The sequence below is a fragment of the Dissoconium aciculare genome, assembly GCF_010015565.1.
Source record: "Dissoconium aciculare CBS 342.82 unplaced genomic scaffold K489scaffold_8, whole genome shotgun sequence".
Classification (NCBI taxonomy): domain Eukaryota; kingdom Fungi; phylum Ascomycota; class Dothideomycetes; order Mycosphaerellales; family Dissoconiaceae; genus Dissoconium; species Dissoconium aciculare.
Window position 1 is genome coordinate 997960 of NW_022984958.1, and position 25996 is coordinate 1023955.

At 51.4% G+C, this 25996-nt stretch overlaps 11 protein-coding genes across 11 annotated transcripts; 6 read left to right on the plus strand and 5 right to left on the minus strand.

Moving 5' to 3' along the window:
• Positions 1 to 29: 29 nt before the first annotated feature.
• On the plus strand, positions 30 to 3588 carry K489DRAFT_381717 (Polyphosphoinositide phosphatase, factor-induced gene 4). Its single transcript, XM_033605194.1, has 2 exons — positions 30 to 307; positions 387 to 3588. Exon 2 carries the CDS (start codon positions 440 to 442, stop codon positions 3482 to 3484), a length of 3045 nt encoding a protein of 1014 aa, XP_033458762.1. The 5' UTR covers positions 30 to 307; positions 387 to 439; the 3' UTR covers positions 3485 to 3588.
• Positions 3589 to 4545: 957 nt separating this feature from the next.
• K489DRAFT_254897 (uncharacterized protein) lies at positions 4546 to 5263 on the plus strand. The gene has a single exon (XM_033599993.1). It carries the CDS (start codon positions 4635 to 4637, stop codon positions 5175 to 5177), a length of 543 nt encoding a protein of 180 aa, XP_033458763.1. The 5' UTR covers positions 4546 to 4634; the 3' UTR covers positions 5178 to 5263.
• Positions 5263 to 5951, minus strand: K489DRAFT_254892 (uncharacterized protein). Its single transcript, XM_033599992.1, has one exon. It carries the CDS (start codon positions 5796 to 5798, stop codon positions 5349 to 5351), a length of 450 nt encoding a protein of 149 aa, XP_033458764.1. The 5' UTR covers positions 5799 to 5951; the 3' UTR covers positions 5263 to 5348.
• A 1629-nt stretch (positions 5952 to 7580) lies between these two features.
• Positions 7581 to 9361, minus strand: K489DRAFT_254927 (uncharacterized protein). Its single transcript, XM_033599994.1, has 3 exons — positions 8049 to 9361; positions 7920 to 7993; positions 7581 to 7859 (listed from the first exon to the last, which is right to left on the minus strand). Exons 1-3 carry the CDS (start codon positions 9138 to 9140, stop codon positions 7709 to 7711), a joined length of 1317 nt encoding a protein of 438 aa, XP_033458765.1. The 5' UTR covers positions 9141 to 9361; the 3' UTR covers positions 7581 to 7708.
• A 561-nt stretch (positions 9362 to 9922) lies between these two features.
• On the plus strand, positions 9923 to 10684 carry K489DRAFT_255090 (uncharacterized protein). Its single transcript, XM_033599996.1, has 2 exons — positions 9923 to 10430; positions 10616 to 10684. The coding sequence occupies exon 1, from the start codon at positions 10024 to 10026 to the stop codon at positions 10369 to 10371; it is 348 nt and encodes a 115-aa protein (XP_033458766.1). The 5' UTR covers positions 9923 to 10023; the 3' UTR covers positions 10372 to 10430; positions 10616 to 10684.
• A 53-nt stretch (positions 10685 to 10737) lies between these two features.
• K489DRAFT_254947 (uncharacterized protein) lies at positions 10738 to 13374 on the minus strand. Its single transcript, XM_033599995.1, has 11 exons — positions 13022 to 13374; positions 12794 to 12928; positions 12050 to 12735; positions 11806 to 11998; positions 11688 to 11751; positions 11585 to 11632; positions 11409 to 11513; positions 11341 to 11355; positions 11178 to 11282; positions 11055 to 11089; positions 10738 to 10992 (listed from the first exon to the last, which is right to left on the minus strand). The coding sequence occupies exons 1-11, from the start codon at positions 13084 to 13086 to the stop codon at positions 10821 to 10823; spliced, it is 1623 nt and encodes a 540-aa protein (XP_033458767.1). The 5' UTR covers positions 13087 to 13374; the 3' UTR covers positions 10738 to 10820.
• Positions 13375 to 13897: 523 nt separating this feature from the next.
• Positions 13898 to 16925, minus strand: K489DRAFT_381722 (26S proteasome regulatory complex, non-ATPase subcomplex, Rpn1 subunit). The gene is made up of 2 exons (XM_033605195.1): positions 14033 to 16925; positions 13898 to 13978 (listed from the first exon to the last, which is right to left on the minus strand). The coding sequence occupies exons 1-2, from the start codon at positions 16736 to 16738 to the stop codon at positions 13955 to 13957; spliced, it is 2730 nt and encodes a 909-aa protein (XP_033458768.1). The 5' UTR covers positions 16739 to 16925; the 3' UTR covers positions 13898 to 13954.
• Positions 16926 to 17079: 154 nt separating this feature from the next.
• K489DRAFT_402583 (RIO1-domain-containing protein) lies at positions 17080 to 19285 on the plus strand (the record flags this gene model as incomplete). Its single annotated transcript, XM_033607056.1, has 5 exons — positions 17080 to 17191; positions 17256 to 17400; positions 17445 to 18625; positions 18665 to 18982; positions 19136 to 19285. The coding sequence occupies exons 1-5, from the start codon at positions 17129 to 17131 to the stop codon at positions 19283 to 19285; spliced, it is 1857 nt and encodes a 618-aa protein (XP_033458769.1). The 5' UTR covers positions 17080 to 17128.
• Positions 19286 to 21337: 2052 nt separating this feature from the next.
• Positions 21338 to 22679, plus strand: K489DRAFT_255130 (uncharacterized protein). The gene has a single exon (XM_033599998.1). The coding sequence runs from the start codon at positions 21456 to 21458 to the stop codon at positions 22503 to 22505; it is 1050 nt and encodes a 349-aa protein (XP_033458770.1). The 5' UTR covers positions 21338 to 21455; the 3' UTR covers positions 22506 to 22679.
• Positions 22680 to 23862: 1183 nt separating this feature from the next.
• Positions 23863 to 24624, minus strand: K489DRAFT_322063 (uncharacterized protein; the record flags this gene model as incomplete). The annotated part of the gene is made up of 3 exons (XM_033601594.1): positions 23863 to 24172; positions 24232 to 24342; positions 24404 to 24624. 3 exons carry the CDS (start codon positions 24622 to 24624, stop codon positions 23863 to 23865), a joined length of 642 nt encoding a protein of 213 aa, XP_033458771.1.
• Positions 24625 to 24839: 215 nt separating this feature from the next.
• On the plus strand, positions 24840 to 25565 carry K489DRAFT_432661 (uncharacterized protein; the record flags this gene model as incomplete). Its single annotated transcript, XM_033608493.1, has 5 exons — positions 24840 to 24866; positions 24920 to 24934; positions 25081 to 25234; positions 25324 to 25389; positions 25446 to 25565. 5 exons carry the CDS (start codon positions 24840 to 24842, stop codon positions 25469 to 25471), a joined length of 288 nt encoding a protein of 95 aa, XP_033458772.1. The 3' UTR covers positions 25472 to 25565.
• Between the last annotated feature and the right edge of the window lie 431 nt (positions 25566 to 25996).

Genomic DNA, 25996 nt, shown 5'->3' on the forward strand with positions numbered 1-25996 from the left:
CTCATGTCATGAGAATCTTGCACGGTTGTCGAGTACAGTTTGCGACTACTCTGACCGATATCTTTCGAATCGAGCTGTCTCGCTCGTTTGCAGCAGGTGTTCAGGGTTCTTATCTTAACGTTATCCGCTTCCATCAGTTGCAACTGAGAGCACCGTTATATCGCAGCAACATCGTCGCCTCGTGACCATCGGAAAACATTCCAAGCATACTCTATGCAATTTCGTATCTCACAGTAGCGCCTCGTCACGAGAAATTGACGACGACACGAAGTAGTAGAATTTTTAAAAAGATCGCGGGCGACGGAAGGTGTGCTTGCTGCCCGACTACGAGAATTGTGCGCCATGATCAACAGCACGAGGTTCACATGTTGATACCCTTTGTTCAGCTCAGGCAATACGCGGCCCATCGGCTGCAAGGGAGACTTTTTGTTGGATCACCATGGAAAACGGACCCATAGATGCAGGTCCGCCTGATGAATCCGATGGCGCTCCTGGCCGGACGTTCCTGCCCTCAGATGATCGTCCTGATTCGCAAGGACGGTCTGTCGCACAAGATCCGTCCGTCCGCAAAGTTTCAGCGCCCGACGAACCTGATGGCAGCTATGATGACGAACTCAAGACAGACGATTACGACAAGAGTCAAGGGCCGGATGCCATAGCACGAGATCTTCCTATGTTCACGCGGGTTGGTGCAACAAAGGAAGAAATAGCCGGCATAGTCTCATTTGAAGACGACGAACATCTGAAGACCAAGTCTTTCGACGTGAGAGAGGTCGAGAATGGCCATTCACACCCGCACAGAATGTACAAATTCACGCTTTATGAGACAAATGCGCGATACTGGATTACTGGTGCAGACATCACAGACAAGTCATTTCGCATGCTTCGCATAGACAGGACTTCTGCGCCAGGTCAAATTGCACTATTCGAGGATGAAACCGTATACGATCGAGACCAGCTGAACGACGTTCTCACTGCCATCGATCAGGGCAACAAGGCCACCAATGGACTTCGGAAAAAGTACAGCTTTTGGGGAATTCTGGGGTTCATCCGCTTCACCGAGGCCTACTACATGTTACTCATCACAAAGCGGAAGCAGGTCGCCATGATTGGTGGTCATTATGTCTATCAGATCGAGAGTACAGAAATGGTACCATTGTCGACAGGGTCAAGCAGCTCATTTCTGAGGGATCGAAATCCAGAAGAAGCTCGCTTCCTTAGCATCATGAACAATGTTGATCTCAGCAAGTCATTCTACTTTAGCTATACCTACGATATCACCCACTCCCTCCAGAACAACATCATTCGCATGCGGAATTCTATCCATGAAGGGCATCATCACGCCACGTCTCATGACTACAACGGTATGTTCGTGTGGAACAACCATCTACTCAAGCCCGCAGTACAGGCACTGAAGCATCCATATGATTGGTGCCAACCCATCATTCACGGTTTTCTGGACCAGGCTTCGCTGGACATATTTGGGCGTACAGTATACGTCACCATCATCGGTCGACGCTCACGATTCTTCGCGGGAGCTCGATTTCTCAAACGTGGGATCAACGATTTAGGATATGTGGCGAATGACGTGGAGACAGAACAGATCGTCGCGGAAAAGGTCACGACATCTTTTCATGCTCCGGGCTTGGGACTGTATGCCAACCCTACGTACACTTCATACTTGCACCACAGGGGCAGCATCCCGCTTTATTGGAGTCAGGACAGCAGTGGCGTCACTCCCAAACCCGCCATCGATGTGCATCTCAATGATCCCTATTATGTGGCCGCGGCGCAGCATTTCGATAATCTCTTCGAGAGATATGGTGGCCCTGTCTATGCTCTCAATCTGGTCAAGCAAAAGGAAAAGGTGCCTCGTGAGTCCAAGCTGCTCGATGAGTACAAGAAGTGTCTGGATTATCTCAACAGCTCGCTGCCTGGGGGCAAGAAGATCATCTACGAAGCCTACGATATGAGCAGGGCTGCTAAGACACGCTCTTCGAATGTCATCAGTGGACTGGAGACCATCGCTCGGGCCATCCTAGATCGGACCGGGTTCTTTCACAATGGCGATGAGGACGCTCAGCTACAGAACGGGATAGCGAGAACGAATTGTATCGATTGTCTCGACCGGACTAATGCAGCTCAGTTTGTGATTGGCAAACATGCTTTTGCTCTGCAGCTCCGGGCACTTGGCGTCATCACGTCCGAAGAGATAGCGTACGACACCGACGCCATAAACTTGTTTACTGGGATGTTTCATGACCATGGCGACAACATTGCTATGCAGTATGCCGGCTCGCACCTTGTCAATACAATGGCCACATATCGCAAACTCAGCCATTGGCAAAGCTCCTCGCGAGATATGGTGGAGAGCTTCAAGCGTTACTACCACAACTCATTCCTGGACAGTCAACGTCAGGAGGCCTACAACCTTTTCCTTGGAAATTATGTGTGGGCGCAGGGTCAACCGATGTTGTGGGATCTTTCAACGGATTATCATCTACATCACAGCGATCCACGTGGCTGGCTCGAGCGGCACAGGCGAAAATACACAGATTGGTATACTCCCGAATTTATCGAGCCTCGGACCATGCCCGCAGCCCCACGTGGAGATCAAGCCCTTACATCCAAGCAGTGCGTGCCAGAGTATGATGACTACTGGAGGGAGTGTTATCGGCCGACAGCACTTTCGTCACTGCAGAAAGTATATTCTTACAAGGTTTCTTCCATGCCAAGATTCCTCCACGATCGAACACATAGTGAAACCAAATACGATTTCAGTCCGTTTGTCCCGCGAGTGGACCCTCATAAACATCAACAACATCACCAGAACGGCAGTGAGTCGCCCAACAAGAAGCCGGCCAAGAAGGGCGTCAAGATCATCGCGCCGCAGGAGGAATTGAATTTGTCAAACTCACCAGCCCTCCCAGTCCCACCAAGTGCTGATACATATCGAGGTCCTGCCCCTGATGAGATAGCGAGCATACTGCGAGGTTCAGTCTACGACAGACCGAACGCCAACGCACAACGAAATGCCGGCCCACCCGTGCGGCCGGCAGACAAAGGTCAAATGCATCTGTGGACACTGAATCAATTCCACACCCAGTCCCTCAATCCCCATGTTCCCGAACACGAGGCGTGGGAATACGAACGCTACATCGCCCACCCATTGAATCTTCCCCTGGTAGTGTCCTCCGAGGATCCCTCAGATGCCAACATTGATTTTGTCGAGTACGTCCACAAAGCCGGCGGGATGTTATATCGCGGCTCCGCGGACGACGAGGAGGGGGTCTTCGCGGCAGGCATCCGCGACGCGGATTTACAGGCTTATTGGAACTATGTCGAAGATGTGCCTGATGATCCGCTCACGGTTTTCGAGGATGATCTCGTCGATAAGAAGCGGTACAAGGCCTATCGCCAGTGGCTTAAGGGGAAGAGTTTGTTCAAGCAGAGTAAGGTTGATCCGGAGTATCGGAGTGCCTGATCGGGCTATGAACTGACGTTTTGATGACTGTTGATTGCTTGCTTGCTCTTAAGTATCATTGCTATGTATTTTAATATCAGAGGATTGAAAATACACTTTGGAAGATTCAACAATTTCTTTTGCTTTTATTTGCGCGATCTGGGGTTGTACAGGTGAATCGAATACGAGGACTACCGGATCATTCCTACGTTCATCCGAATCCAATCGCTGCCTACAGTCCCGTTATACTTCACGACCCGTCTGTCCTTCGCGTGCAATGCGCGTGACATTGCGGCGTCACGAACACCTCCTCGTAGCGCATAAGCTCTGCTCCTCATGAAGATAGACGCGATTCCTCAAGCGCCTTGACGCATGATTCACGCAGCGTACTACATTTGAACGTCGCTAAGAGTAAGCAAGGCGTGTGTATTCCGAGTCCGTCGTTGTTGGCGGCCAAGATAACCAGAATCCTGCGATGCTGATGATGACGACGACGACGTCAATTAGGACGTAAGCATGGTGCAGTGGCAAAACGCACACACACACACACACACCCACACAAAAATCGTAGCTAAAACAACGAAGAATGCGCAGAGCCTACCAATTACAGTGACCGCTTTCCAGGCAAATACAGTAAGAATCCGCCATATTCAAGAGGCCAACCCGAGCTTGTCATGTTCAGGGGAGAAGCCGGTGTTTGTTAGTGGTCGTTCTCGCCAAAATGACGAGCGTGCACAACCAAAGTCAGCACTAAAAATCGACGAAACGACAAACACTGCTCATTGGTGTTGTGGTGGTGGTAGTGGTGGTGAGGGCGGAATTGACCTGGATGTAGCCAATGAACGTACATCGAAGTGTCTTGGACGGCATCTGTTCCGCAGCGATGATCTTAGTCATCTCGAGATTGCATCCATGGCGGGCTTGGGGAACGGAATTCGTCCCGCGCTTCAAAAGTGCCCAGGTGGTCTTTGCGCTGCCTTGCCGAGATGGTGAAACATCAGGAGTCGATTTACAGATTTATAAATAAATATCACCAACAGCAAACAGCATACAGAATTCAGCAGCAGGCCGTGGTCGGTGCGGCTCTGGCATCAATTGATCGCGTCAGAACCAATGATATGGGTCTGGAGGGTTGAAATGTCGGTCACGACGCGGTCGTGATTAAATTTAGATGTGTTCGTTCATGGGGCGAGGGTTGTCTTCTTCGCTGGCATCGGATCTGAACTTCCGTCGATTGATTGGACAGGCGGGGTTGAAACTTGATTGCTGCGACAGCCTCGACCGATATAGTGAGATTTTAGCAGCGCAATACGTCCTAGAACAACCAAATCGCGTGGCTGTTTCAACGCAGCTGCAGAAGAGGTTTGACGAAGACTTGGAAGTTGGTCAGCAACAGGACAGTGCAGTCTTGACGGGAGAGCCAACAAATATTGTTCCCGTATTAGGAAAGAGCTGTGACTTCTCCAATAACGGCCTCCCGCTGCACAGACATCAATCACGGCCGATCGTGAGATTAATACTCCACTCTATGGCGTCTTCAAGGGATCTCGAAAGGGAGCAAATTCATCCCTTCCGGGCCTGTGTGGTTCACGATTCACTTTCGGATGAGAGTTTACGACGTTTTGGGACGGTTACGGCAGATTCCTTGGCCGATGAGCTCGCATCTTCATCTTTTTGTCAGACCTCCGCCGGAAAAGTCGAGCCGACACTATGACCAAACCAAGAAATCCTGCCAAGCGCACAGCCTGTGTATCAGTGTGCAACAAAAGAACTTTAGTAGTTGGCTTGTGGTCAAAACCCTTCACTGGACCTGAAGATATTTCGGTACGATGTTCAGGGTCGGACAGACTAGAGAGAGGATCAGTTCGTCCGACGTCAGTCATCGTCATATTCGGCGATGACTAGACACGATGGCGATGCGTAGATGTCGCATGGAGTCATGAGATCGGGCGGAATAGTTGGCGCATTTCCAAGTTGCGCTGCTGCTGTGTCTAAAGGGTAGTGCTGGGAAGATCTGGTGCTGAATGCCGTCCGCCGAGCGCAAACGTGAACCAAACAGTTTTCCGCCAGCGTCATGACCTCCTCCTAGCGCGTCAACGGAACTCGTCCGCCCGCGTCGCCTTCCTGTCACCTGCTTTTCCCTTCGCTCCCACACCCGCGACGCTTCGCCCTTTTTCTTCGAGGCCGCGAGCGAGCCAACGGTCCTCGGTCCATGCCATCCACGCGAAAATTCTCTGTGCCAAAGATAGATGGGAGCCAGAGCGCAGGCAGCGTGCGGCGCGCGCCTGCTTGTTTTGACTGCATCGCATGAATCCTGTTTCACGAGTGCGAACATCGCTCATGCCTTGTGGGAATGATAAAAACAAGCGCATTTGCTCGAAGAATGGGACAAACGGGGACTCCGATGTGAAGCGATAGTGTGCGGATCGTGAGAGGGCCAACACTTTTTTTCGATCATTTGGTCTTGAGTAACCCCTCAGCGGCCTCACGGCGACGAAAAAGGCGTACCTCTGTGTCGGTAACCAGTGATGTTAAAGTCCTCTGAACGAAGTGAAATTTGCGCAGGTTACCGGCCGACAGCTATTTGTATTCTTTGCACATCATCGAGCACCCTTCCTCGCTGGCCGCCTGACTCGTTGTCATGCTCAGGAGTAAATGTTGTGAAGTGATGCATCATGTCGTTGTCGTGTCAGGCCCCCATTCTCCATGCCAGGCACTAACTCCAGGCTTTTGTCTCCGAGACAAGCTCGCCGCACGGCCAACACGTGAGACGAACAAAAGCCTATGTGATTTAGTCAGCATGAGGTGAGTGGGCGGGTCAATACCTGGGTATGCTGTATAGAGCGATGGCGATGGTCGATGGCGACTGCTCCTGCCGAAAAGGGCCCTTCAGGCCACTATGGACAGGTTCGCTTGCACGAGCCAGCTCTTGTCTGTCATCACAGAACGTGGCCGTTCGGCCAAAGAAGCAAAAAAGGGACGGACAAAAAAGTTGATGGGTGCGGACGAAGCTAAACTCTGCTGCCCTCCCTCCTTCCCTGGCCGGTGAGGTCAAGGCGAAGAGACGCAGCGATGTAACCAATAGCGCGCCATAAAGGTTCGACGCTTCGGCCAATTTGTGCGCGGGTCGGCAGCTAGAGCAGGACTAACATCCGCCCCAAGCCAACACGCGTGGGTCGGAGTTCCCGTGTGAAGCCAATCATCCTGGCTCGACGTGCTGTCGTCAGCGCTTAAATGCAGTGGGATCCTTGTTATTCCGCACGCGGGCACGGGGCAGGTGCAGCACAGTCGTACAGTAGCCTGATGGTGGTGATGGGTGGCGGTTGTGCTAGAATCTCGGCTAGAGAGCAGTGGAAAGCGAGCAACCGGAGATCTTTCGAGGCCAGGCCCCACCTACCATGCGGACTTATCTGGTTTGATTTGTCGCTCGGGGCGGGAATAAATTTGAAGAGCGAGATGAGAGAGAACGTCACCCGCAACTTTGTGAATCCCTCTTGTGTTTGTTTGTGTGGGTGGGTGGGTGAGTGGGTTCCTGTTTGTGCGTATGGGTGTGAGAGTGTGAGTGCGCTGCATGCGGGTTTCCGCGGTCGCTCTCATCTCCCCTTCTGCCTCAATCGATCCCGATGTGATGGCAACCCATGAAAGGAATTCAATAGATGATGCCGCCGTCGCTCGACAGACTCCTCAATGCCATTTCCTGGTTGAAGTGGCGAATTCGTGCAATCTCGGACGGGTCGAACGGCCCCTCTACGGGAAACACAGTCGAGCCCATGGTCGATAAATTGCTTCTTGTGCTGGTTATCACGCACGGGTAGAGACGCTCTGGATTTCACATGGCTGATGTTGTGGAGCATGACTAGCGATTTAGAGTTGCAGCAGGATTGTGCTCATGCTTTGACAATCCCCATGCATCCCTGGGTCCCTCATAATCGCCGAGTGAGTGAATGTAACATCATCTTGGCCCCCGCATGTACAGTAACAAGCTACTGAAGTTGAAGGGTTTGCAAATTTACATGCATTTGAGCATTGCTGCCTGAAAATACTCTTTGTAGTCGTCGCTAATAAACCTCTAAAATGCCTGCCGAATGCGCTCATCTCCCGACAAGGGTCACTAAAATGTAGAACTCCCGCTATCCGCTCGACTCATAAATCGCGGGATGAAGATCTCGGGGTCTGAAAGAACAGTCACAATGAATAGAAAATATGATCCGGAAACGCCTTCTCCCGTTCCGTTCGTGGTAATCGTTAGCAAGGTGGGCTGGCCGCAGGCATCGATGCTCGAGATTGTGAGATCAGCGAGGAAGACCGTCGAGCATTTGGTGACGCATAGCTCTTTTGTACGCGGTTTTGGTAGCCTTTGGAGACCTCTCGCTTTGAGCAACCGTCATCGACGTGTCTGGAAGAGGAATAGTTAGCAGGGCACGGGTCAAGAGATACAAGTATAAAATGAGCTCACCGGCGAAGAGTGTCCTTGCGAGGGAAAGCACGGTTGCACATGCTGCACACGTGGTCGCGGATGTTGAGATGAATCTACTTGTGGTCAGCTTGGTGCCTTGGAAATGATAAACTTGAAGTTCGGACTTACGCTCTTGGTATGCCGCACCAGGTCGGTGTTTCGGACGAATTCCTTGTTGCAATCGGGCTCGGTACACTTGTATGGCCTTTCGCGGCTCTTGTTGTGCGTCAACATGTGTGCCTTCTTGTTGTAGCTGCGTTGGAATTGTCGGTTACAGATGTGGCAGGCGCAGGATGGATCTGAGGAAGTGGTTCGGCCACGCTTTGGTCGCATATCATTTGAGATTTGGTCTTGTAGTCGATTGAGCGACGGCTGTTGCTGGTGCTGCAACATTTGTGGCTCCACAGGGAAGTTTTCGAGCTTCGCAGGCGCATATCCTGCGTGCGAGTAATTTGCGGACAACATGGCGTTGTCATAAGGTTCACTCGGGACGATGTGCATCGGAGCGTTGCTCGCCAGGGAGTAATGTCGCATGCGGCTGTAGTCGATTGCTTCCTCGACCTTGACGAATGGCGACTGAGCACATGTGTACTCGTTGTCGGAGTGTGCGTATGGTGAGGATTCGCAAATCGAAGGCCGCGAACTCTCGCTGTACACGGAGTGATCGGGCGAGCCAGAAGCCTCGTACATGGGCTCGAATGCTTGATCATGATGCTCCCACGATGGAGGGCCGGTCACGATCGGTGGTGATGGATATGACATGGCCATGTCGACAACAGAGTCCGATCGGATGTTGCTGGCGGGCATTGAGCACACAGGAAGGGTCGCCTCATATGATGATGACCATGAAGCAGAGACAGGCAGCGGTGAAGCAGCGGAGGTTTCGTTGTGGTACTGTACTTGGACACCGAGTCCTCGTGGGACTTCCGCGGGATGCCAAGATGTGATGGTTTGTGTGTCACGGTAAAGATCCTCTGCAGTGGTTGTCGGCCAAGTGTAGTCTTCGTGAAGTTCGTGGTTATGCTGGTCCTCGTGACACGAAGGCGGGCTGGGATGCAGGGTCATATCCGAAGGACGAACAACGTCGGAAGGCATGTCTGTATGTTCAGGGTAAGGAAAGAAGCTCATGTTTGGAGGATGAAGCGAAGGATGAGTGACTGCCGAATGTTCTGATTGTTGGCTGGGTCTTGGGATTATAAGCAGAGCAGTCCGATGTGTCATACACAAGGCAACCAGAGGACGATCAGAGGCCGGCTATCGAAGGATCATCGCTCCCGGTTGGATAGTCTCATGTAACAGGATATGTGCGGCGGTTAAAATAACATCAAACCGTGCAGTGTACTAAGGTTGAGTGAGTGGGCGGAGGCACTAAAGAAAGACGCTGCTGGTGTGGATCAGGGCACTCAGGGTGAAGAGTGGACGACGAGGACGGAATGGCAGCCTCAGATCAGAGAGAGAGGCCGTGTCGACAGAGAGAGCAGTCGATCGTCGGACCAGCACGTTCACCCACCCACAAAATACCAACACATCCACACACACACCCGCACCACCCATAGAGAGCAGAGCATGTACATGGGGTGACCGAGTTTCATTCATCTTGGCTTGTGACTGGGGCTCTAGCGTCGCTGGGCCAGGCATAAGAGAACGGCTTAGACAGCGGGCTATGCAAGACTACCGCGGCATGTACATCACCTGTTGGAATGAGGGCGAACCATCTCGGCGCCCGTCACGCATGTCGGCAAGAATAGCGGACGGGCTTATCATTGCGTCTACCGAATCGCTGCTGAGACGAGTCAGGCCTCCACACCTGCTGGCCAGTCGCGGTGCCGAGAAAGGAAAAGGTCGATCACTCTTTTGGGTTGCCCAGGACGGCACGCGGGAGCAGGCGATGGCAGGGATCATTAGGCTCGCTCACCACAGCGAAGCTCGGTGGCCCAGTCAGGGCTGATCTGTGCGTTTGACTTTGACGCCGTTGGCACTTGTGCATCGGGCTAGCTCGGCTTTTAAGCGCGTATAGATTGCGGCTTGGTGGCCTTAGTGGGGTTTCGGACGAATTGCTAGTCATTGCACCACTTTCCTCAACAGGCGGGCAGGCCGAGCGTGCATGGTTAGGTCGCCTCGGACACGCCAGAGGTGTGATACTTTCTGCACGCTTCATCACTCATGGCTTTTAGTGGCGCTTTCCTGCCTGAAGCCAGCCCCCATTCGCAGTCCTGCTGCACTGTGCCCGTTGCATGCGCCGCAAGCTATTATTGCCGCTCCTGCTGTGATGCCACCAAGACTGCCAGCGCGTCAAGCTGTCGCTGAAGACCGGCCACCATGGATGCCATCGATGCGGCGTCGCATGTTTCATCTTCAAACGGCACTGTGCCATTTTCGCGCGTCGTTGGTCCCTCGAAGGATTCAGTGGCAACGCGCGATCGCGTTTGCACTTCCGACGGGGGTGTTCTAGACATCGCCAGAGCGTGGCGCGAAAGAGGGCGCCGAAGTCGTTTCACCGTGCGATGCTGGGTGCGTTTGCTTCCAATCGCACCTCCGGCCCGCGAGTAACTCTGTAAGTACGCGCGCCCACTCTCATACCCAAAGATCATGGCCACAAAAGGCCAATGGGTTGCCTTGAGCAGTACAATTCGCGCGTTTCTTACAGACGGACCGGACAGCACTAAACGGAGCGGCCTCAATAGGAGAGGTAGCAGATTCTGTGTGGACGAGATGTCAGTGTGTCGGTCTGTCATAGGTAATGGGTGGGCAGGGGCCAGGTTCGCAGACGGATATTCGGCTTTCAGAAACCAACAACCCCGATTGATGTCACCGCCATGATTCGTCGCCCGGCTTGCTGCTACATTTAGACGCAAATGAAAGGCCGGGCGGCCTGGACGGGCGTCTTGAAGAATGGCGCCTTTAGCGACGCCGTTGCAGAGCCACGGGCCCACACGTGTCTCCACAAGGGCTTTGAGCACGACCCCATGTTTGGAATGTAATATTGATAAAGATAGAATTGTCACTCACCAGGGGTGGCAGGAAATAAGTCAATCGGTTCGATGTCGAGGCCTCAAGGACGTACACTGCATATCTGCACCATTCATTAATATCTTTGAGGGTATAACGGCGCAGCATTGAGGCTCTGGGACTTACACAAATAGATATTCATCACGGGAATGTTGCTGGACCTGAACGGTCGCCAAAGGGGTCTCGTTAGCCGATGTTTGCGAAATCGGGGGGGGTCGGCGACCGAGTTGCTTGACCGCCTGCACTTGCCTTGGTTAAGGTGTTCGAGAGCAACGAGATCAGCGAAGTGATCAGCAGGATATTTGTCAAACAGCAGAAAATAACCATGAGAAAAGGGCCCAACACGGGGGAGATCTGGGAGCCTGTCAGTGCAACCGACCCCATTTTCGCCTCAGTGCGAGGTCAAATTCACCTTTTCTGCCGCATCCTATTTAAAGCATCAGCGAAAGAAGTCGCGCAAATTGTGGTCATTCTACTCACGAATCCAAGATAGCTTGATCCAAAGAACACTTTGATTAGAATCCAGTTCATTTGCGCGAATGTGAACGTGCCCCGTGCGAGAAAAGCCAACCCGGTTGAGAAGCCCTGCCAAAGGGATTAGCTATTATCCAAAAGGGTGTCTGTTGTCTCGGAGGCTTGCGGGCTTCATGACCTACGAGGTACAGTATAGCGGTGAGCCCAAGGAACTTGATGAAGTCTTTCGTCTTGAGGGTCGTCAGCAGATGCACTGCAGCTGTCGCTGTACTTTGACAAACTAACCATTTCTTTCAGCGCTGGCAGGAGCATGCCGAAGTAAGGCAAAATGCTCAGCACGGAGAAGATCCTTCGTATGTGTCAGTGACATCTGCTTCGATACTTCATTCCTCTGGCATCTTACCTTGGCACCAGGAACAGCGCTTCTATGGACAATATATCAAAGGCAAAGTCTGCCGTTGCTCGGTTGTTCGTATATAGTCCTACGACTCTTGTTACGAAGAATGTGAAGCCTGTCAGAATGATCGCCACATCCCACAGCGCCCAGAAGTCTGACGCGTAGAACGCCGAACCAGCGTCCAGAAATTCGCCCAGCTCTGAAAGGGGCAATCAGCATTCTGCGTCAAAAGAAGTCTCAGATGACCGACCGTTATATGTGAATGAGGCAAGCCAGATGTACATCATGACTTCGGGACCGGAAATGTGCTCGGAATGCTTCTGAACAAGCACAATATAGTAGAAGATAAGGAACGCGGCGAAGAACATCATCTCGAACACCTTCAAAAAGAGGGGCACTCTTAGACGACAGTAGGGATCAGCATCTGTCCGGCGGTACACTTTGGCCTGCTTCACGGAATTGCGATCCATTGAGTCCCAGAAGGCGATGTCTCCGTTCCAGATCCCGTCGATGATTCTTTGAATAGCTTTCTGTGATAAAAACTTCTTGGCATCAGACACAGCGGCGATTTCCAACGCGTTCAGGCCCGCGAATGTTGCTGCAAAATTGGACTGCTCTGCATATTCTGAGTCACTGGGGTCTTCGTCATAGAAGGAGTCCTCCATTGTAGCTCTGCCTTCGTCCAGAAGCGGAGATCGTTCGGTCAGTAAATCCTCGTCCTCGTCGCATCGCTCAACATCAGCTGCTAGACGTGCTGCGTCCTCAACGCTCGCTTTCGAGACCTGGGGCAAATCACAACATAGCGAATCAATCGCTTCGGTGTGTGATTTATACATGATCAACCTCCACGCCACAAGCTCGCATGCAAGTCCCCGGCTTTCATTGATGCCCCTGTCATCGTCAGATTCAATAGCATTGAAATGCCATTTCAAGGCACTGCCGCATCATTAGCACTTCGCTTGATCTTCGTTGGCAATGCACCATATTCACTTACAGTAGCGCGCAGATGATTGAAGGATGATCGACATCGTTCACAAGATACTTGATGAGCCATTTCAAACTACTTCCATAAACATCACGTTGCAATTGTTGCCATTCTTGCGGTGTTTGGATGGCTGAAACGAAGAATCTGTATCCGCAACTCTCGTCAGATAAACTCGAATGAGGTTGTGTTTATCTTCAATCCGACGTGCGCTTTGTAGAACGCAGACTTGATACGCACATGCTAAGCTTTCGGACGAGGCCGTCGAAAGTCTCTCGGCCACTGATTTGCGGTAGTGACAGCATGTTACATATGCCGCGAACTCTCTTGGATTAGCGATCCCGACTATTCTGATATAAGCAGCCGCTCCAGGTGTTGTCGTAGGCGATGCTTGTGACTAGGTTACCGTCGAGTGATGCGCGAATTAAACGCTGTAGGGGCGCGGGATTGGGAGTGTGGTCCCCGAGTTGAACATGTGTGGCCGCCAATTTGCGCGCTGTACGACGCTCAAGATTTCATATACCCTCGTCGACGACTCGATGCATGATGCGTGATAGTCTTGGAGTGCTCCCGAAGACTCGCATGAATCATTGCTAAATCCTGGGATACGTCAATGCGTGATTGGCCGTGAATGCTTGCAAGTGACCCAGGCCCATGCGCTAGGGTTGTGCTACCCAAACCCTAGTCGTCGTTCTTCTCGCCTGGTTTCTTTCATCGTCATTTCAGGACGTTTCGCGATCGTTATGACGTATGTGATATTTCGGATATATGATAGATGCGTCGGCCAGGGTGAGGAGTGGCTCACTTCGGGAGTACTGAATGTGCACAGGTAAAATTATCTTATGCTCTATGGCATTTGGTTACGCAAATCATCAGCGAGTAGGCGTGACGCTCGCCATAGTCGCGCACAACATGAGGGTTAAGCATCTGCGCACCAGACATGCATCGAAGAGGCAAAGGAAGGCCGTGAGATGATTTCGAACAGCATAAGATCTATTTTACAAGACGGGGCGTGATCATTCGTAATATGGAGGATGCCTGGAGACATCTTGTGTCAACTCGTCATGACATTAAAGGGCTAATGTATGTGCCGTATCCTCGTAAACGATCATGCCACTCGAACCCAAATCTTGCCGTTGTGTCGGACAATTGAACCTGCAAGCAGGTTGCTGATCAAGGTGCCTGCCACTCGGGATTCTGCGAGATTGTTAGCATGTGATAATAGCGCTCAAATAATGATTATCGACTGACCTTTCGCAGTATGCAGATTCCTTCCATCACGTTGGCCAAGCAAATGTATTCGTCGTCCTCCAATTCCGCGCGCTCTCCATAGCTCAGCAGTACTGGCGTGGACTGTGTTTGCCAGCCAGTGATGGTCTTGGGACGACCGGCCTGTCCAACAATATCGACAGCCTGACCGACTCGCACATTCACCTGAAGCGGCTGGAGATCCTCATCCAGCGTAACCAGGAAGCGCGGATGCATTGCAGTGACAATGTAGTACAGGAGATAATGGTGATTGTTGAGGATGAAAGCCTTGGGATCATCGATGAGTGCGACTGTCACAGTTAACAAACCAGCAGCAGCAACACGCGAGAGCACTGAGCGATCGGTGTGGAACGGATTGATGGTGAGTGTGCCCTTGCCCATGTGCAACAGCCCCTGTGCAATCCGAACCATGAACAAAGCATGCGCATCACGATGGTAGTAAGAGGCAAGCTGTCGAAGAAGTTGCGCAATACGGGCATTGTTGGTTCCCGCACCAAGCATGCCCATGGCAAAGATTGCGTTGATGGCGACGTCGATATCGTTGTCGTGGGAATATCTTGAGAGAGTGTCATAAACCTTCATCTGCGGATTTGAAGGACTTATGAGACCCATGGCAAGAGGGACAGCCTTTCGGATGTTGGCTTCGCCGTAGTGCATGAGATGAGCGAATTGTCTCAGAACCATTTCCTGCCCAACATCCTCGCCCATGGCGACAAGACTGAGACCGAGAACGGCATAAGCCTGCACGAGCTGTTCACCTGAAGCGGCCTTCTTGTCGTCCCAATCCTTGTCGTCATCATCTTTATCCTCGATGTGCTCGTTGCAGATATGAAGAAGCTGCTGGAGTTTGAGAACCGTACCAGTGCCTGCCCAAGCACAAATCTCCGCTAGAACGGAAGCTGGTTTTGACATGGGATGATCAATGGCTTTCAAGGTCTCGAGAACGACATCAACCTCCTCTTGTTGCCCGAAAAAGAGCAGTGCGAGACCCAAGGTCATGAAGCGAGTCCATTTGTCCTTCAATTGCTTGTTGCGATCCTCGTCCAAGAAGGTCTGGATGATTGCCTCGCTCACGTCAGACTCGGCTGATCCGACGAAGATCAGACCGAGAGACAGCGCGGCGACTGCAGAGATCTGCATGTCCACACCGGTATCCTGAACAAGTGGCAGAAGGAGCTCTAGCAAATCCTCCTTGTTCGAGCCAGCGTAAGCCAGACCCAAGCCCATGATCCTTGCCACGCGTTCGTTCGTCGACTTGTCGTCCAAGTCACCGAGCAGAGCCAAGGTAGGGTCGCTATCGAGCCTGACACCAGAGTTCATAATTCCCATTGCGAGTGCGGCACCAGCTTTGACGCCGTCATCGGACACGTACGTGTAGGCATCAATTTTGTCCAATCCAGCCTCAACATCCCAGAGCATGAGCATACCCAGCGTGGCTGCGGTTGAAACTTGTCCATCCTCTTTGACTTTCCAAATCCAGCTTGCCTTTACGCCTCCTTCTACGAGCATCAATTTGTCATCTCCAAAGCCTGCATTGACGAAGGAATTCACAAATGCTGACGCGAGGTTGTGCCGAGCAGAATCAGTGTTTGTGAGGCCGGCAGTCCGGCTTGATTCGAGATGTGATTTGTAAATGTCTTCGGGAACCTTGGGATCGAGCACATTGAGTTCCTTAGCAAGCGATTTGAAGTGCTCAGGTAACCTGGTGTTATCTAAGCATGCTTGCAACTCTGGATCCTCAACATCCTCGCCAAGGTCGAGGCATATCCGTTGTCGACCCAGAATGAAGGCAAGCTGGCGTCTTAGGGCCTTATCTGTTGTTGCGTTGAAATCGGACTTGATGAGATCTAGATCGTTCAATCGTATCGCAAGAGAAATGGCTTGAGCCAGCTGTTTGTATTGAACATAAATTTCGTGCGCAGTTCGCAGAAAGCGATCATTGTCAGGGTAGGTGAGGAGTGGGACCATAGAAACCATGTACAAGCACACGCGGGCGTAAGTGTTCTCGTCCAGATGATCCTTGATCTGCTCAATCATCTCAAGCTCTGAGAGAATGTCGACTGCGTCCGCCTCTGCATTGTGAGAGAGGAAGAACGGAACAAGTGTCAGTGTGAGGTTGGTAAGATCTTCCACGTCTTGGTCTTGCTCCAGTCGATGCTGGTATTCCTGTCCGATTTCCAACGACAAGTGACGCATGTACTCGTGTCCCCACGACCCGTGATCTGTTCTCGGTGCAAGGAGGCGGTATTTCAGGGTATCTCTGGTGTTCTCATCGTCCGAATAGGTCATACCCAGGACAGACAATGTATCTGCAAGAGAGTCCTTATTCTCACCCTTCGGCCATTTCTCGTACGCATGAGTCAACTTCTCATAGTGCGGTCGAAGGAACTTGAGCGGCTTCGGCACAGCCGTCATTGAGCTGGTAGATGTTTTGATGGTTGACTTGATCGCTTCAAGAGCGGCCTTGAAGAGTGATGCATCTGACTCCGTCAATCGCTCCACTAACATTTCCAACTCGTCCTTGAGCTTCTGGTCCTCTTCGCTCAGCTCTTCTGGTGGCAAGTCGAGGTCACCAGCTTTCTTCTCTTTGACATTTTGCTTTTCCTCAGTGCCATCTGACGGCGGAGCATCTTCAGCTTTTCCTTTGCCCTTATTCTGAGGTTTAGCCTTTTCCGCCTCCTTCGCCATGATGTAGGATTCCGACGATAGAGTGCAGCTTGATTGCCTTATGGATATATCACAAAGCAAGCGGACTCCGCCCGGACTGTGTGTCGAGATACAGCCCTATCGATGGAGGCGAGTGGGATATTGTTCTGGGGCAAGTCCGGATTGGAAGAGATGTGTGTTCAGAGGTTCGTGATCTCGTGCAGCGCGCTCACATTTACGTATGTCATGTTTGTTTAGCAAGGTGATCGCGGGCGAGCTCCGCTTAGGTAATCCGCCAAGCGCTAATCAGGGAAGCGGGAACGCCATGCATTTCAAGGCATGACTCGCGTGAGCGAAAGAAATATCAAATTATTCAAGGAAATCTGATAACCCGACACGAACAACTTCCTCAAGGACCAAAATTGTGTCGCAATGAAGTTAGATACGGGCGCGCTTCGTTATCTTACGAGTGATGACTGGAGGGTGTTGACTGCTGTGAGCTTCTTCCATAGGCTCAAATTAATAGATCTCGGTCGCACGTACTGATGCCAACATCCAGGTTGAGCAAGGTAGCAAGAACCATGAAGTTGTTCCGACACCTTTGATCACGCAGATTGCTGGACTTCGAGGTGGTAGTCCTGTGAATAGATGTATCTCCAATCTGGCCAAAGTCGGGCTGATCGGCAAAGTCAAAAATGCTAGATGTATGTGGTCGACGAGAGCACGGACGATTGCTCTGAACATGGAGCCGGGCTGACCCTTCTAGATGATGGATATCGCTTGACATACGGAGGCCTCGATTATCTGGCATTGAATGCTCATCGTAGAAGTGATGTTGTCTTCAGCTTGGGCAATCAAATTGGTGTTGGAAAAGAGTCCGATATCTACATCACGGCTTCTCCAAATGGCAGACAACAGGTGCTCAAGCTCCATCGACTTGGTCGGATATCATTCCGGACAGTGAAGGCCAATCGCGACTATCTTCGCAAACGAAGCACTGGCTCTTGGATGTACCTATCTCGTTTGGCAGCACAAAAGGAGCATGCATTCATGCAAGTTCTGTACCGCGAAGGATTCCCTGTGCCAGAACCACTTGCTTGGAGTCGCCACACAATTGTCATGGAATTCATCGACTCATTCCCTCTACGAATGATCGAATCTGTGCCGGACCCTGGTAAATTGTACGCGGAGCTTCTGGACATGATAGTCCAGTTGGCACAAAGGGGTCTTATTCACGGGGATTTTAATGAATTCAACATTCTGATCAAAGAAGAGACGAAAAATGATAGAACTATTCTGAGGCCGATCTTAATTGACTTTCCGCAGACCGTCAGCACCAACCATTCGAATGCTCAATTCTATTTCGATCGAGATGTGGCTTGTGTCAAGCGGTATTTTGAGAGAAAGTTCAAATACACCTCCGACGAACCAGGACCGCACTTTGCGGAGAGCATAAGAGATGCAGATCCTGCGAAGAGGCTCGATATTGAAGTGGAAGCGAGTGGCTTCTCAAGAAAGATGGGCAAAGAGCTGGATCGCTTCATCGAATCAACTGGAGGAATTCAGAATGAGGCAGAGCCCAACGTCCCTGTAGATGACGACGAAGCAGAAGAAGATGAACTCGACGAAGATGAAGATGAAAATGAAGAAGAAGAAGATGACGATGAGCTTGGGCATCAAGAACTTAGCGATATACCCAGCACCAGCGACAAGATCGAAGAAAAGGCCGATGCTGCAAAACAAGCTGAAGCTGGAGCGACTGTACTTCAGAACGACCATTCTGAATCACAAGAAGACGTCCAATCGGGGCTTGTAGAGCCGCTCGAGAAGCTATCAACGCAAGATAATACAAGCAACCCCCATCATCCGGCAGCTTTTGGTTTGCAGCCCTTTGATCTTCCACAAGACCCGGATGCAGTATCTCAGAAGGTGCGGTCGAAGAAGAAAGCCACTGGCTGGGCAATCTAGAGTGTTGGTCTATTCGAATCATCAAGTTCGGGATCATTGGGGATTCTGCTTTTTGCATCTTTAGCATTTGTAGCTTTGCTATACCCTCCAAATTCCCAACAGTCGCGCGTGTTTGCTACCTGCCAGACAGAGGATACGCCACAGTCATCACACGGGCTTTATCCAATCATTAATGGAGACTCGACGCAATTAGTCTCAGTGGCTGCGAGTGGGCTTCGCGACGATTCGTTATTTCAAATTAGCAAGTCATGGAATCGCAGATATCATAGTCGTGAGAACTTGCTTCACTATCGTGGACACAAGCAAGCCAGCGTACTGGTGTGACAGTGTGAAGGACATCACGAATCCTACGGAACTGTAGTTCAAGAGGATGAGATGTGGAACATTGACATCTTTCGGGCAAGCCTCCATCGCAAGTGATTCGTAATACTGTAGTGTGACTCATGCACCATTTTCTTGCAATTATGACAGGAATCGTCATGCAATCTAACCGAAGTTAAGACAATTGTCTACAGGGACCGTAAAACCGACAACATGAATTCTGCGGACAATGTGCATCAATTGCTGCGAACAATCTTCGTTGGGCACGGGCGCAACTATGTCGATGACGAGTCCCTGTGATGTATGGCCTGCCCCAAGGTGGTTAGCTTCATCTCGAGCTTGCCTTTGTCCTTGATGATGAATCTCTGTGTCCCGCACATGCCCAGGTGAGCTTGATAGCACAAGGATATCATTTGATAGTTAAAGACTTGAATGCTAGGTGCTTCGGACTGCGGTTCGCTGCCCATGAAGCTATGCTGTAGGAAGATGCCACACGGAACTTCGCTCGCCATCGCAGAATCCGCGGGACTTGATAATCATCAAATCTCCCATGGGTCGTCCCCCGTACTCTTCATTTGCTTGCCAACAGTGGACTGAAGATCGCAGATGATCGTACTGTGGTGTGAAACAATACAAATCGTGCATCAGGACGTGTCAGTAAAGAGAGGGATGAACAAAGAGCCCGAAGCTAACCATGGATATGGACATGGTCATGTTGAGACCTTCGTCATTGGAAACCCAAGGATACCTACCTTCCAAGGTAGGTAGAGGCAGTGCAAAGCCTTGCCAAGGTGGAAAAGACAGGACTTCGTATGCACACGAATAATTACGAGGCATACGAAGGAGGGACAAGAGCACAGCACCCTTGCCGTCGGGCAGAGTCAGATCGTGGCTTGTGAGGGAGGGTGCGGACCGTTGCGGCATTAGTTGGTGCGACGCTTCGAGGTTCGCCCGCAGGTGATCGACAGTACTCCCGTCCGCTATGGTTATGGTGTGTGTTCATTTACAAACACCGCGTTGTCTTTCATCTTGTTGGTACGAATTAAACCATAAACAACTTCAATCGAGTATTGATTGCGGCGCGGAAGTCAAGCCATGTCGCTCCGCCATGATAAAAGCCATTCCGCTCGATATCGATCAATATTACCCAGGGAACCAATGTAAATGTGCAAGATAAAACGCGGCCCAGTCGGGCTAGCAGAGTGCATGAAGCACTCGCGGCGCCAAAGTCTCTGCGGGCAGAGTAGCATTGCGCAATCTCTCGCGCCGAGGTACTGATAGGGCGGACGGTGAACGTTCAGGAATCGGGATATCATGTCGCCGATGCTCCTCTAAACATAGTGCAGGATGTTCTACAATGGTCCGATATCACCTTCTACCACGCATCACCGTCATTCGCCATACGATAAATCTGGTGTCCACGAGGTCCAGAAAATCATTGTGCTGATCAAGCAGACAACATGAGCTCTTGGTGACGATGGAAGCGGTCACTGGCGGTCAGGCCTGAGGAGACAGTGGAGGATGTATGCACATCGGTGATGCTGGGGACGGTCAGGGATATCCTGTGTAGCTTTAGCGTACGGGAGCGAACGGACCGGAACCCTGTTGCATTGCTTGGCCGATGGATGTTTTGTCACTCACGCTGCGCCGTCCCTCGTTGCCAGCATGTAGTGTGTGATGATCTTACGTGTGTTGGTGTTGGTGCTGCATAGATGGCGGCTGAATCCACCGCCGTATCCGGCCAAGTGCCAGCCAGAGATGTGCCGTCCTTCGTTGGTGAGCTGTAGTATGGACGGTCAAAGCTATGTTGCTGTCCACGGCAGCCACTGCCGTTCCACCCGAAGGCAAGCGTTCCTGTCTCAAATCCTTCCGATGCCATCACCAGATGACTCTCAATCTGTCACCGGCGTGATGAAATCAGACTCGTTGTGAGGGTGAAGACTTGCTGGAATTTCACGGCACAGAAGCAATACGAGACTACGAGATGGGAAGGTTCCACCTTTCCTTGTCGAATTGAAGTTGCATTGCGCCAACTCATCAGCGGGCGCGCTAGTGTGGATTGGCCCGTTCTCCCGCGGGACCCACACCGGAGGCCTACAGTCAAGCCCTGACACTACAGTCAACGCCCACTTCCCCCAACTTCGTTCTCTCGCGAATTCGTCCACCTGCAACGACAATCGACCCATCATCCTTTCGGCACCAGAAACACCACTTCTTGGATTCCATACCGTCATATCGGCACGAATGAAATGCTCTAACGCATCATTCGCAACGACGAGAAACCAAACAGCCGGCCTGTTTTCATTTCATACTTTCCTCCGGTTTCTAAATTCAAATTATCGAGTAGGCGCAAAGCAACGACCGCGTCCGATTTCCTTTACTTCAGTGCATCGACACCCGTACTCTCGTCTCTAAATCGACCACCGAAAGCACACCCATGTCCCTTTGATCAAATTCGTACGCTTCAAACATGGCAGAGGAAGCGTTGTCATGTTTCGAGGATCTGGCGTCTAGCATACCAAGATGGATCGCCGAACTCGGTGAGATCACAAGAAATGCGACTGTCCGGCAGAGACAATATCTACTAGAGCACCAAGAGTCGGATTGTGTTATACCACCTCGGAGTCCTTGTCGGAAAAAGTCCAAATCGTCCTCGCTGGCCTCTGCGGAGTCTCACACGGCTGCAAAACGATCCGCGGAAATCCTCCGGCCACAACTGCCTTATCTCACTGATTCTGACGCTCTCCGCCTTGATCAGCGGCAGAGAAAAACCGTCTCCGCTTTGTCCGGCTGTCAATCTGGTCCCGTAATATATCGCTCAAGCGGACTGATCGTCATTTATTATGACGCAGACATACAAAAACGCTTTGAACAGGTTGTCAGATCGATATCGACTGGTCGGAATGAACTGCGCAAAGGCAAGATGGGAATGACTGTCGCAGCACTATCACGATCAGGATCAAGCAGCAGTAGCGACGGCAGCAGTGACGGAGAAGAATTCTCACCATCCTCATTTAAAATACGCCTCTCTCGCTCAAGTCGAGCCATCCCGTCCACTTTTAAACGGGACGACGGCACTCAATACTTTGACCGCATCGATGGTCACTTAGATCGAGGTATATCATTATGTGAGCGTGCTGCACATCAAATCTTACGAGACGGAGATTGTGAGGCGGAAATGGTCAAGGTCTATGCCGCACTCAACGAAGGCCTCGTTGTCGTCCAAGAGAAGATCCCAACACTGCGAAAGCAAGCAGAGAAAGCCGCACATCGTCGACGGAAAAGCGCTGAACGAAAACGGGGCAGTGGTAATGAGCGTCGAGTCGATCATGACGAGACACCAATAATGAAGCATGCCATGCCGCCTGGCGAGATATCACTCGCAGATGCGCTTGAGGTTGACGATGATAGTGACGACGGTTCAGGCGAGTATGACATCAATACCTTCCAAATGGGTAAGATGTCAAACTTTCGCCGCGCGCCACCGGTGAACCGATATGCCGCTGCCGCGATCTTATGATGGTCTTTGGGAATTCTATTGCATTTTGAGCGTTGCATTTTTATACTCATGTCCTTTCAGGGCGAATCTAGCGGGGAGTCATGGGGTGTTTGGAATGGGGGCATATCACAAAGGGCACGCCGGCGAGCGGCCCTTCACGAGCATTTTTCTTATTTTGCCTCGAGCATTCTTTTCCGACCTTCGCGGGGCAGGTCACGTTCTTCTGCGAGCATCTGCCGCCACACACGCACACACAAAAGACGTGTTATTCATATGTCAATTCAAGATCATCTGTTCCTTGTCTTCACACACAACTGACGTTCTACACTAGTCCTCTCTGTACCTGGTCACTTATTAGAACATGCTCGCATGAGTGACCCTCATTACTCCACGACCCCCATGACGTCGTGGAGCATACCGGAGTATATGATAAGTCGAGTTCATTCCGTCGGTGGAGCTGAATATAAGCACGCATTGAGGATTGCCACCCGACCGCCGCCGCTCCTCCAGCCAGTGGTGGCGTTGATGCTCATGGAAGCACAGAATAAGCAGCCTGTCGCTTTGAACATAGTCAAGCCCTACATATTATCGCCAACTAAGCCACCTGATGTCGCCAGCAAATCAAACATGCCTTTCAACAACCACACATTAGGTTACTAGCTTCGCGACGGTTGAAACTTGGCCGAGCAGCTCGCAAGCAGACATTCTCTCGCCAGCAACTATCGAACAAATAACAGCAGCTGCGTTGCAGCTATCTCCCGACCCTATCGACTGCATCAGACCATACGAGGGAGAGCTGTAGGATGATTCTTGGTCTTCATGTACGCCGTCCGGGAGAACCGCTGAGATTCGCCCTTCGTTTCCATGCCCATCCTCTTCGATGCCTTTACAATGGATATGTTCTGATGCGGTCTTGGTGATTGGGTCGGAAACGCGTGACTCTCTATAGCTTCAAGTATGTTGCAGAGGCAAGCCTATGGAGCGGGTAGTATCGTGATGTGTGGCTACTGGCACTGCGGACAAATATGGTGTGTAATGAAGGCGTCTGCATGCGGGGATTTTGCAATGACTTGTTTTCTAGAAAGCAATTCATCCTCACAACCACATTGCTGCTTGCCCGAATTCTTTTGGCGAATGAATCTCACCCCTCTGAGTGGTATCACATGATCAACTTCAAAATCGAAAAGTCAGTGGTGAAGTGCAGCCTGTGTAGTACTTTGCGAGGGGCAAAGCATGTATGAAGACTACGGGCCAACACTCGTATTTCGAGAACACTGTTCTGAAACGCGATTGCGTTATTAAAAATGACTCTTTGAACAAGATGTATACATAGCCCTCTAGCTCCTCTTGAAATTGGCCAGCATTAATTTACGAGTCTTTACTTCGTCCGGACTTGTTTTAGCTTCTTTGCGCTGTGCTCGAATTGTGTTGCATAGGCCTTCGGGGTAAACCGCCGCTCATTCGGCTCCTGCACGAAGTATTCATAACCTTGCTTGTTTGCAAAGCGGATGGCGTCCTCCTTGCTCTCGAAGTTCAAATGTGTTCCCTGCATTGCGTCTGCACTACTTTGCCAACCCATCAGAGGGTTCTCCCATCTGTGACCTTTGTTGAGGACATCCCAGTCCATTCTCCAGTGGTGGCCGTGCCAGTTGCCAGATTGCGTGGCCGTTTTGGCGGGCTTGTAAATACTGTTTCAGAAACGATCAGTCTCGTTCACAAGCGAGAGAGCTCCGCGCTGAATACGAACCGAACAGTGCGGGCTTGAAGGTCGGTAGGAGCGCCGGACAACACAGCAGCTGGAGTAATCTCGCCCGGTTCGCTGCCGTCCATGACACGCATTGGGATGGGTGAAAAGTTCCTACGATATCGCGTCAGAAGATCGACTCCTTCCGTGCTTGTCTGGGCGATCTGTTTCTCACGAGGTCCGGTAATCCTGGGTCACGCCATAGTCCAATTGGTGACTGGGGTGGGCATCTGCTCCACCTTCACGCTTGACTGGCTGCTGTTCGGTTGTTGGGATCACGGCCGTGTCAACTGAAACCGAACTCTCGAAACGAGCCAGGGCGGGAACTCGACGTGACAGAGCTGGTCGCACCGCTGTCCGCAGGACGACCGTCGCGGACTTATGCAGCGCATTCATCGTATGCTGTGAGCCAGAATACAATCACTGCGTGGGTTTGTTGAAGTTATGTAACATACAATGTCTACTGTCTGGATGGGTGATGCGCTGCGGAGCTGTTTCGGGACTAAGCGGAGGCTTGGCGCCAGCTTCGCATTGAGCCGACTTCAAGGAACGAAGCTTCGGCTCGACTTCTGTCGCATCAAGACAAGGTACAACTATCAACAATCGCAACCATGGTGTCCTCGATTGTTCCCCCGAAGGTAATTCTTTTTCGAGATGATCGGCTTTTGAAGTACTAACAGGCTGTCGGCAGATTGCGTCGCCGAACGTGAGTGTCTCCCTCCTGACGACCAACCCCCAATGACCTTCACAATCGCCGAAAAAGCCCGAGAACGGCCTCGATGAACACGACATTGCGCCGCTGGTGGAAATGATACATGGAATCGAAGAGCTGATTGAAATCTGTTGGAATAGGCTATCGGCAGCCAGGCCGACGGTGCGCGCATGGCCAGAGTCGTCAACTTTTACGAGAAACTTCCCCGTGGCGCCGCTCCTGCTCCGAAGGCTCGCGGTCCTCTGCAATGGTACCAGCACAGATATATGGTTGGCAAGAATGCATCTGCCATGCGTACGTATTTCCACACCCAACAGCTGCGCAGCATCAATGTATGGAGTGGTGGAAATTGGCATGGACATTGGCTGACTGGGATGTTGTAGCAATCATCCACGTCATCGGCGGTCTTCTTCTCATCGGTTACGCGCAGAACTACTACTTCCATCTCCGTAAGTGTTACGCTGCCATTGCTATCCGTATCGCGGCATTTGCTGAACGATTTCAGGCCACCACAAGAACCACCCTCACTAGGGGATCCATACGGTGCGCTCAACGATTGGAAGCTCGACATGAGACCGAGGATCTGTATATAGACTGTGAAGTGTCGGACCGCTCCTCGAATGGCAATGTAACAAATATCGGATTGAATTCAAGCTCCTTTGTTGTTGATGATATCACGTGATTACTAGATGGCATTTCTGCACCTCGCAAATCTTTGGTGACACCCATGGAATTTATTAAATTTGAAGCGGAATGCCTGGGACAGCGGACGCCTTACTAGGCCTACGAATAGATCGATGTGATTCATTAATGGCAACACTGTAGGTCCAAAGCCTTCTGCCGTCGTTCTAATTCATCGTCGTCAGGCCGGCTCGCATATGTCACGTGTCGATGACTGCCCAGGCGACGATGACCAACGCCTTGTGGTCCGTGCCCGGTCGCGGTATCGTGGCACTGAGCTCCTTTCAACATGATGATAGACGAGTTATCCTCATCAGACACGCCCTCTCAAAAAACCTCCATCCTCTCCGCCTCAGGGTTTACTCCTGCGTGCGA

What these genes read in the sequence shown, in the direction of transcription:
- K489DRAFT_254947 (XM_033599995.1), bottom strand. Translation starts at nt 13,086, where the DNA reads ATGCTGTCACTACCGCAAATCAGTGGCCGAGAGACTTTCGACGGCCTC. An exon ending in CTCGTCCGAAAGCTTAGCAT is followed by an intron (nt 12,929 to 13,021) that starts GTGCGTATCAAG and finishes TTGCGGATACAG; the next exon opens with ATTCTTCGTTTCAGCCATCC. An exon ending in GCGCTGTTCCTGGTGCCAAG is followed by an intron (nt 11,752 to 11,805) that starts GTAAGATGCCAG and finishes ACACATACGAAG; the next exon opens with GATCTTCTCCGTGCTGAGCA.
- K489DRAFT_381717 (XM_033605194.1), top strand. Translation starts at nt 440, where the DNA reads ATGGAAAACGGACCCATAGATGCAGGTCCGCCTGATGAATCCGATGGC.
- K489DRAFT_254927 (XM_033599994.1), bottom strand. Translation starts at nt 9,140, where the DNA reads ATGACACATCGGACTGCTCTGCTTATAATCCCAAGACCCAGCCAACAA. An exon ending in TGGTGCGGCATACCAAGAGC is followed by an intron (nt 7,994 to 8,048) that starts GTAAGTCCGAAC and finishes GACCACAAGTAG; the next exon opens with ATTCATCTCAACATCCGCGA. An exon ending in CGCAAGGACACTCTTCGCCG is followed by an intron (nt 7,860 to 7,919) that starts GTGAGCTCATTT and finishes TTCCTCTTCCAG; the next exon opens with ACACGTCGATGACGGTTGCT.
- K489DRAFT_255090 (XM_033599996.1), top strand. Translation starts at nt 10,024, where the DNA reads ATGGTTAGGTCGCCTCGGACACGCCAGAGGTGTGATACTTTCTGCACG.
- K489DRAFT_254892 (XM_033599992.1), bottom strand. Translation starts at nt 5,798, where the DNA reads ATGTTCGCACTCGTGAAACAGGATTCATGCGATGCAGTCAAAACAAGC.
- K489DRAFT_255130 (XM_033599998.1), top strand. Translation starts at nt 21,456, where the DNA reads ATGGCAGAGGAAGCGTTGTCATGTTTCGAGGATCTGGCGTCTAGCATA.
- K489DRAFT_254897 (XM_033599993.1), top strand. Translation starts at nt 4,635, where the DNA reads ATGTGTTCGTTCATGGGGCGAGGGTTGTCTTCTTCGCTGGCATCGGAT.
- K489DRAFT_381722 (XM_033605195.1), bottom strand. Translation starts at nt 16,738, where the DNA reads ATGGCGAAGGAGGCGGAAAAGGCTAAACCTCAGAATAAGGGCAAAGGA. An exon ending in GAATCTGCATACTGCGAAAG is followed by an intron (nt 13,979 to 14,032) that starts GTCAGTCGATAA and finishes ACAATCTCGCAG; the next exon opens with AATCCCGAGTGGCAGGCACC.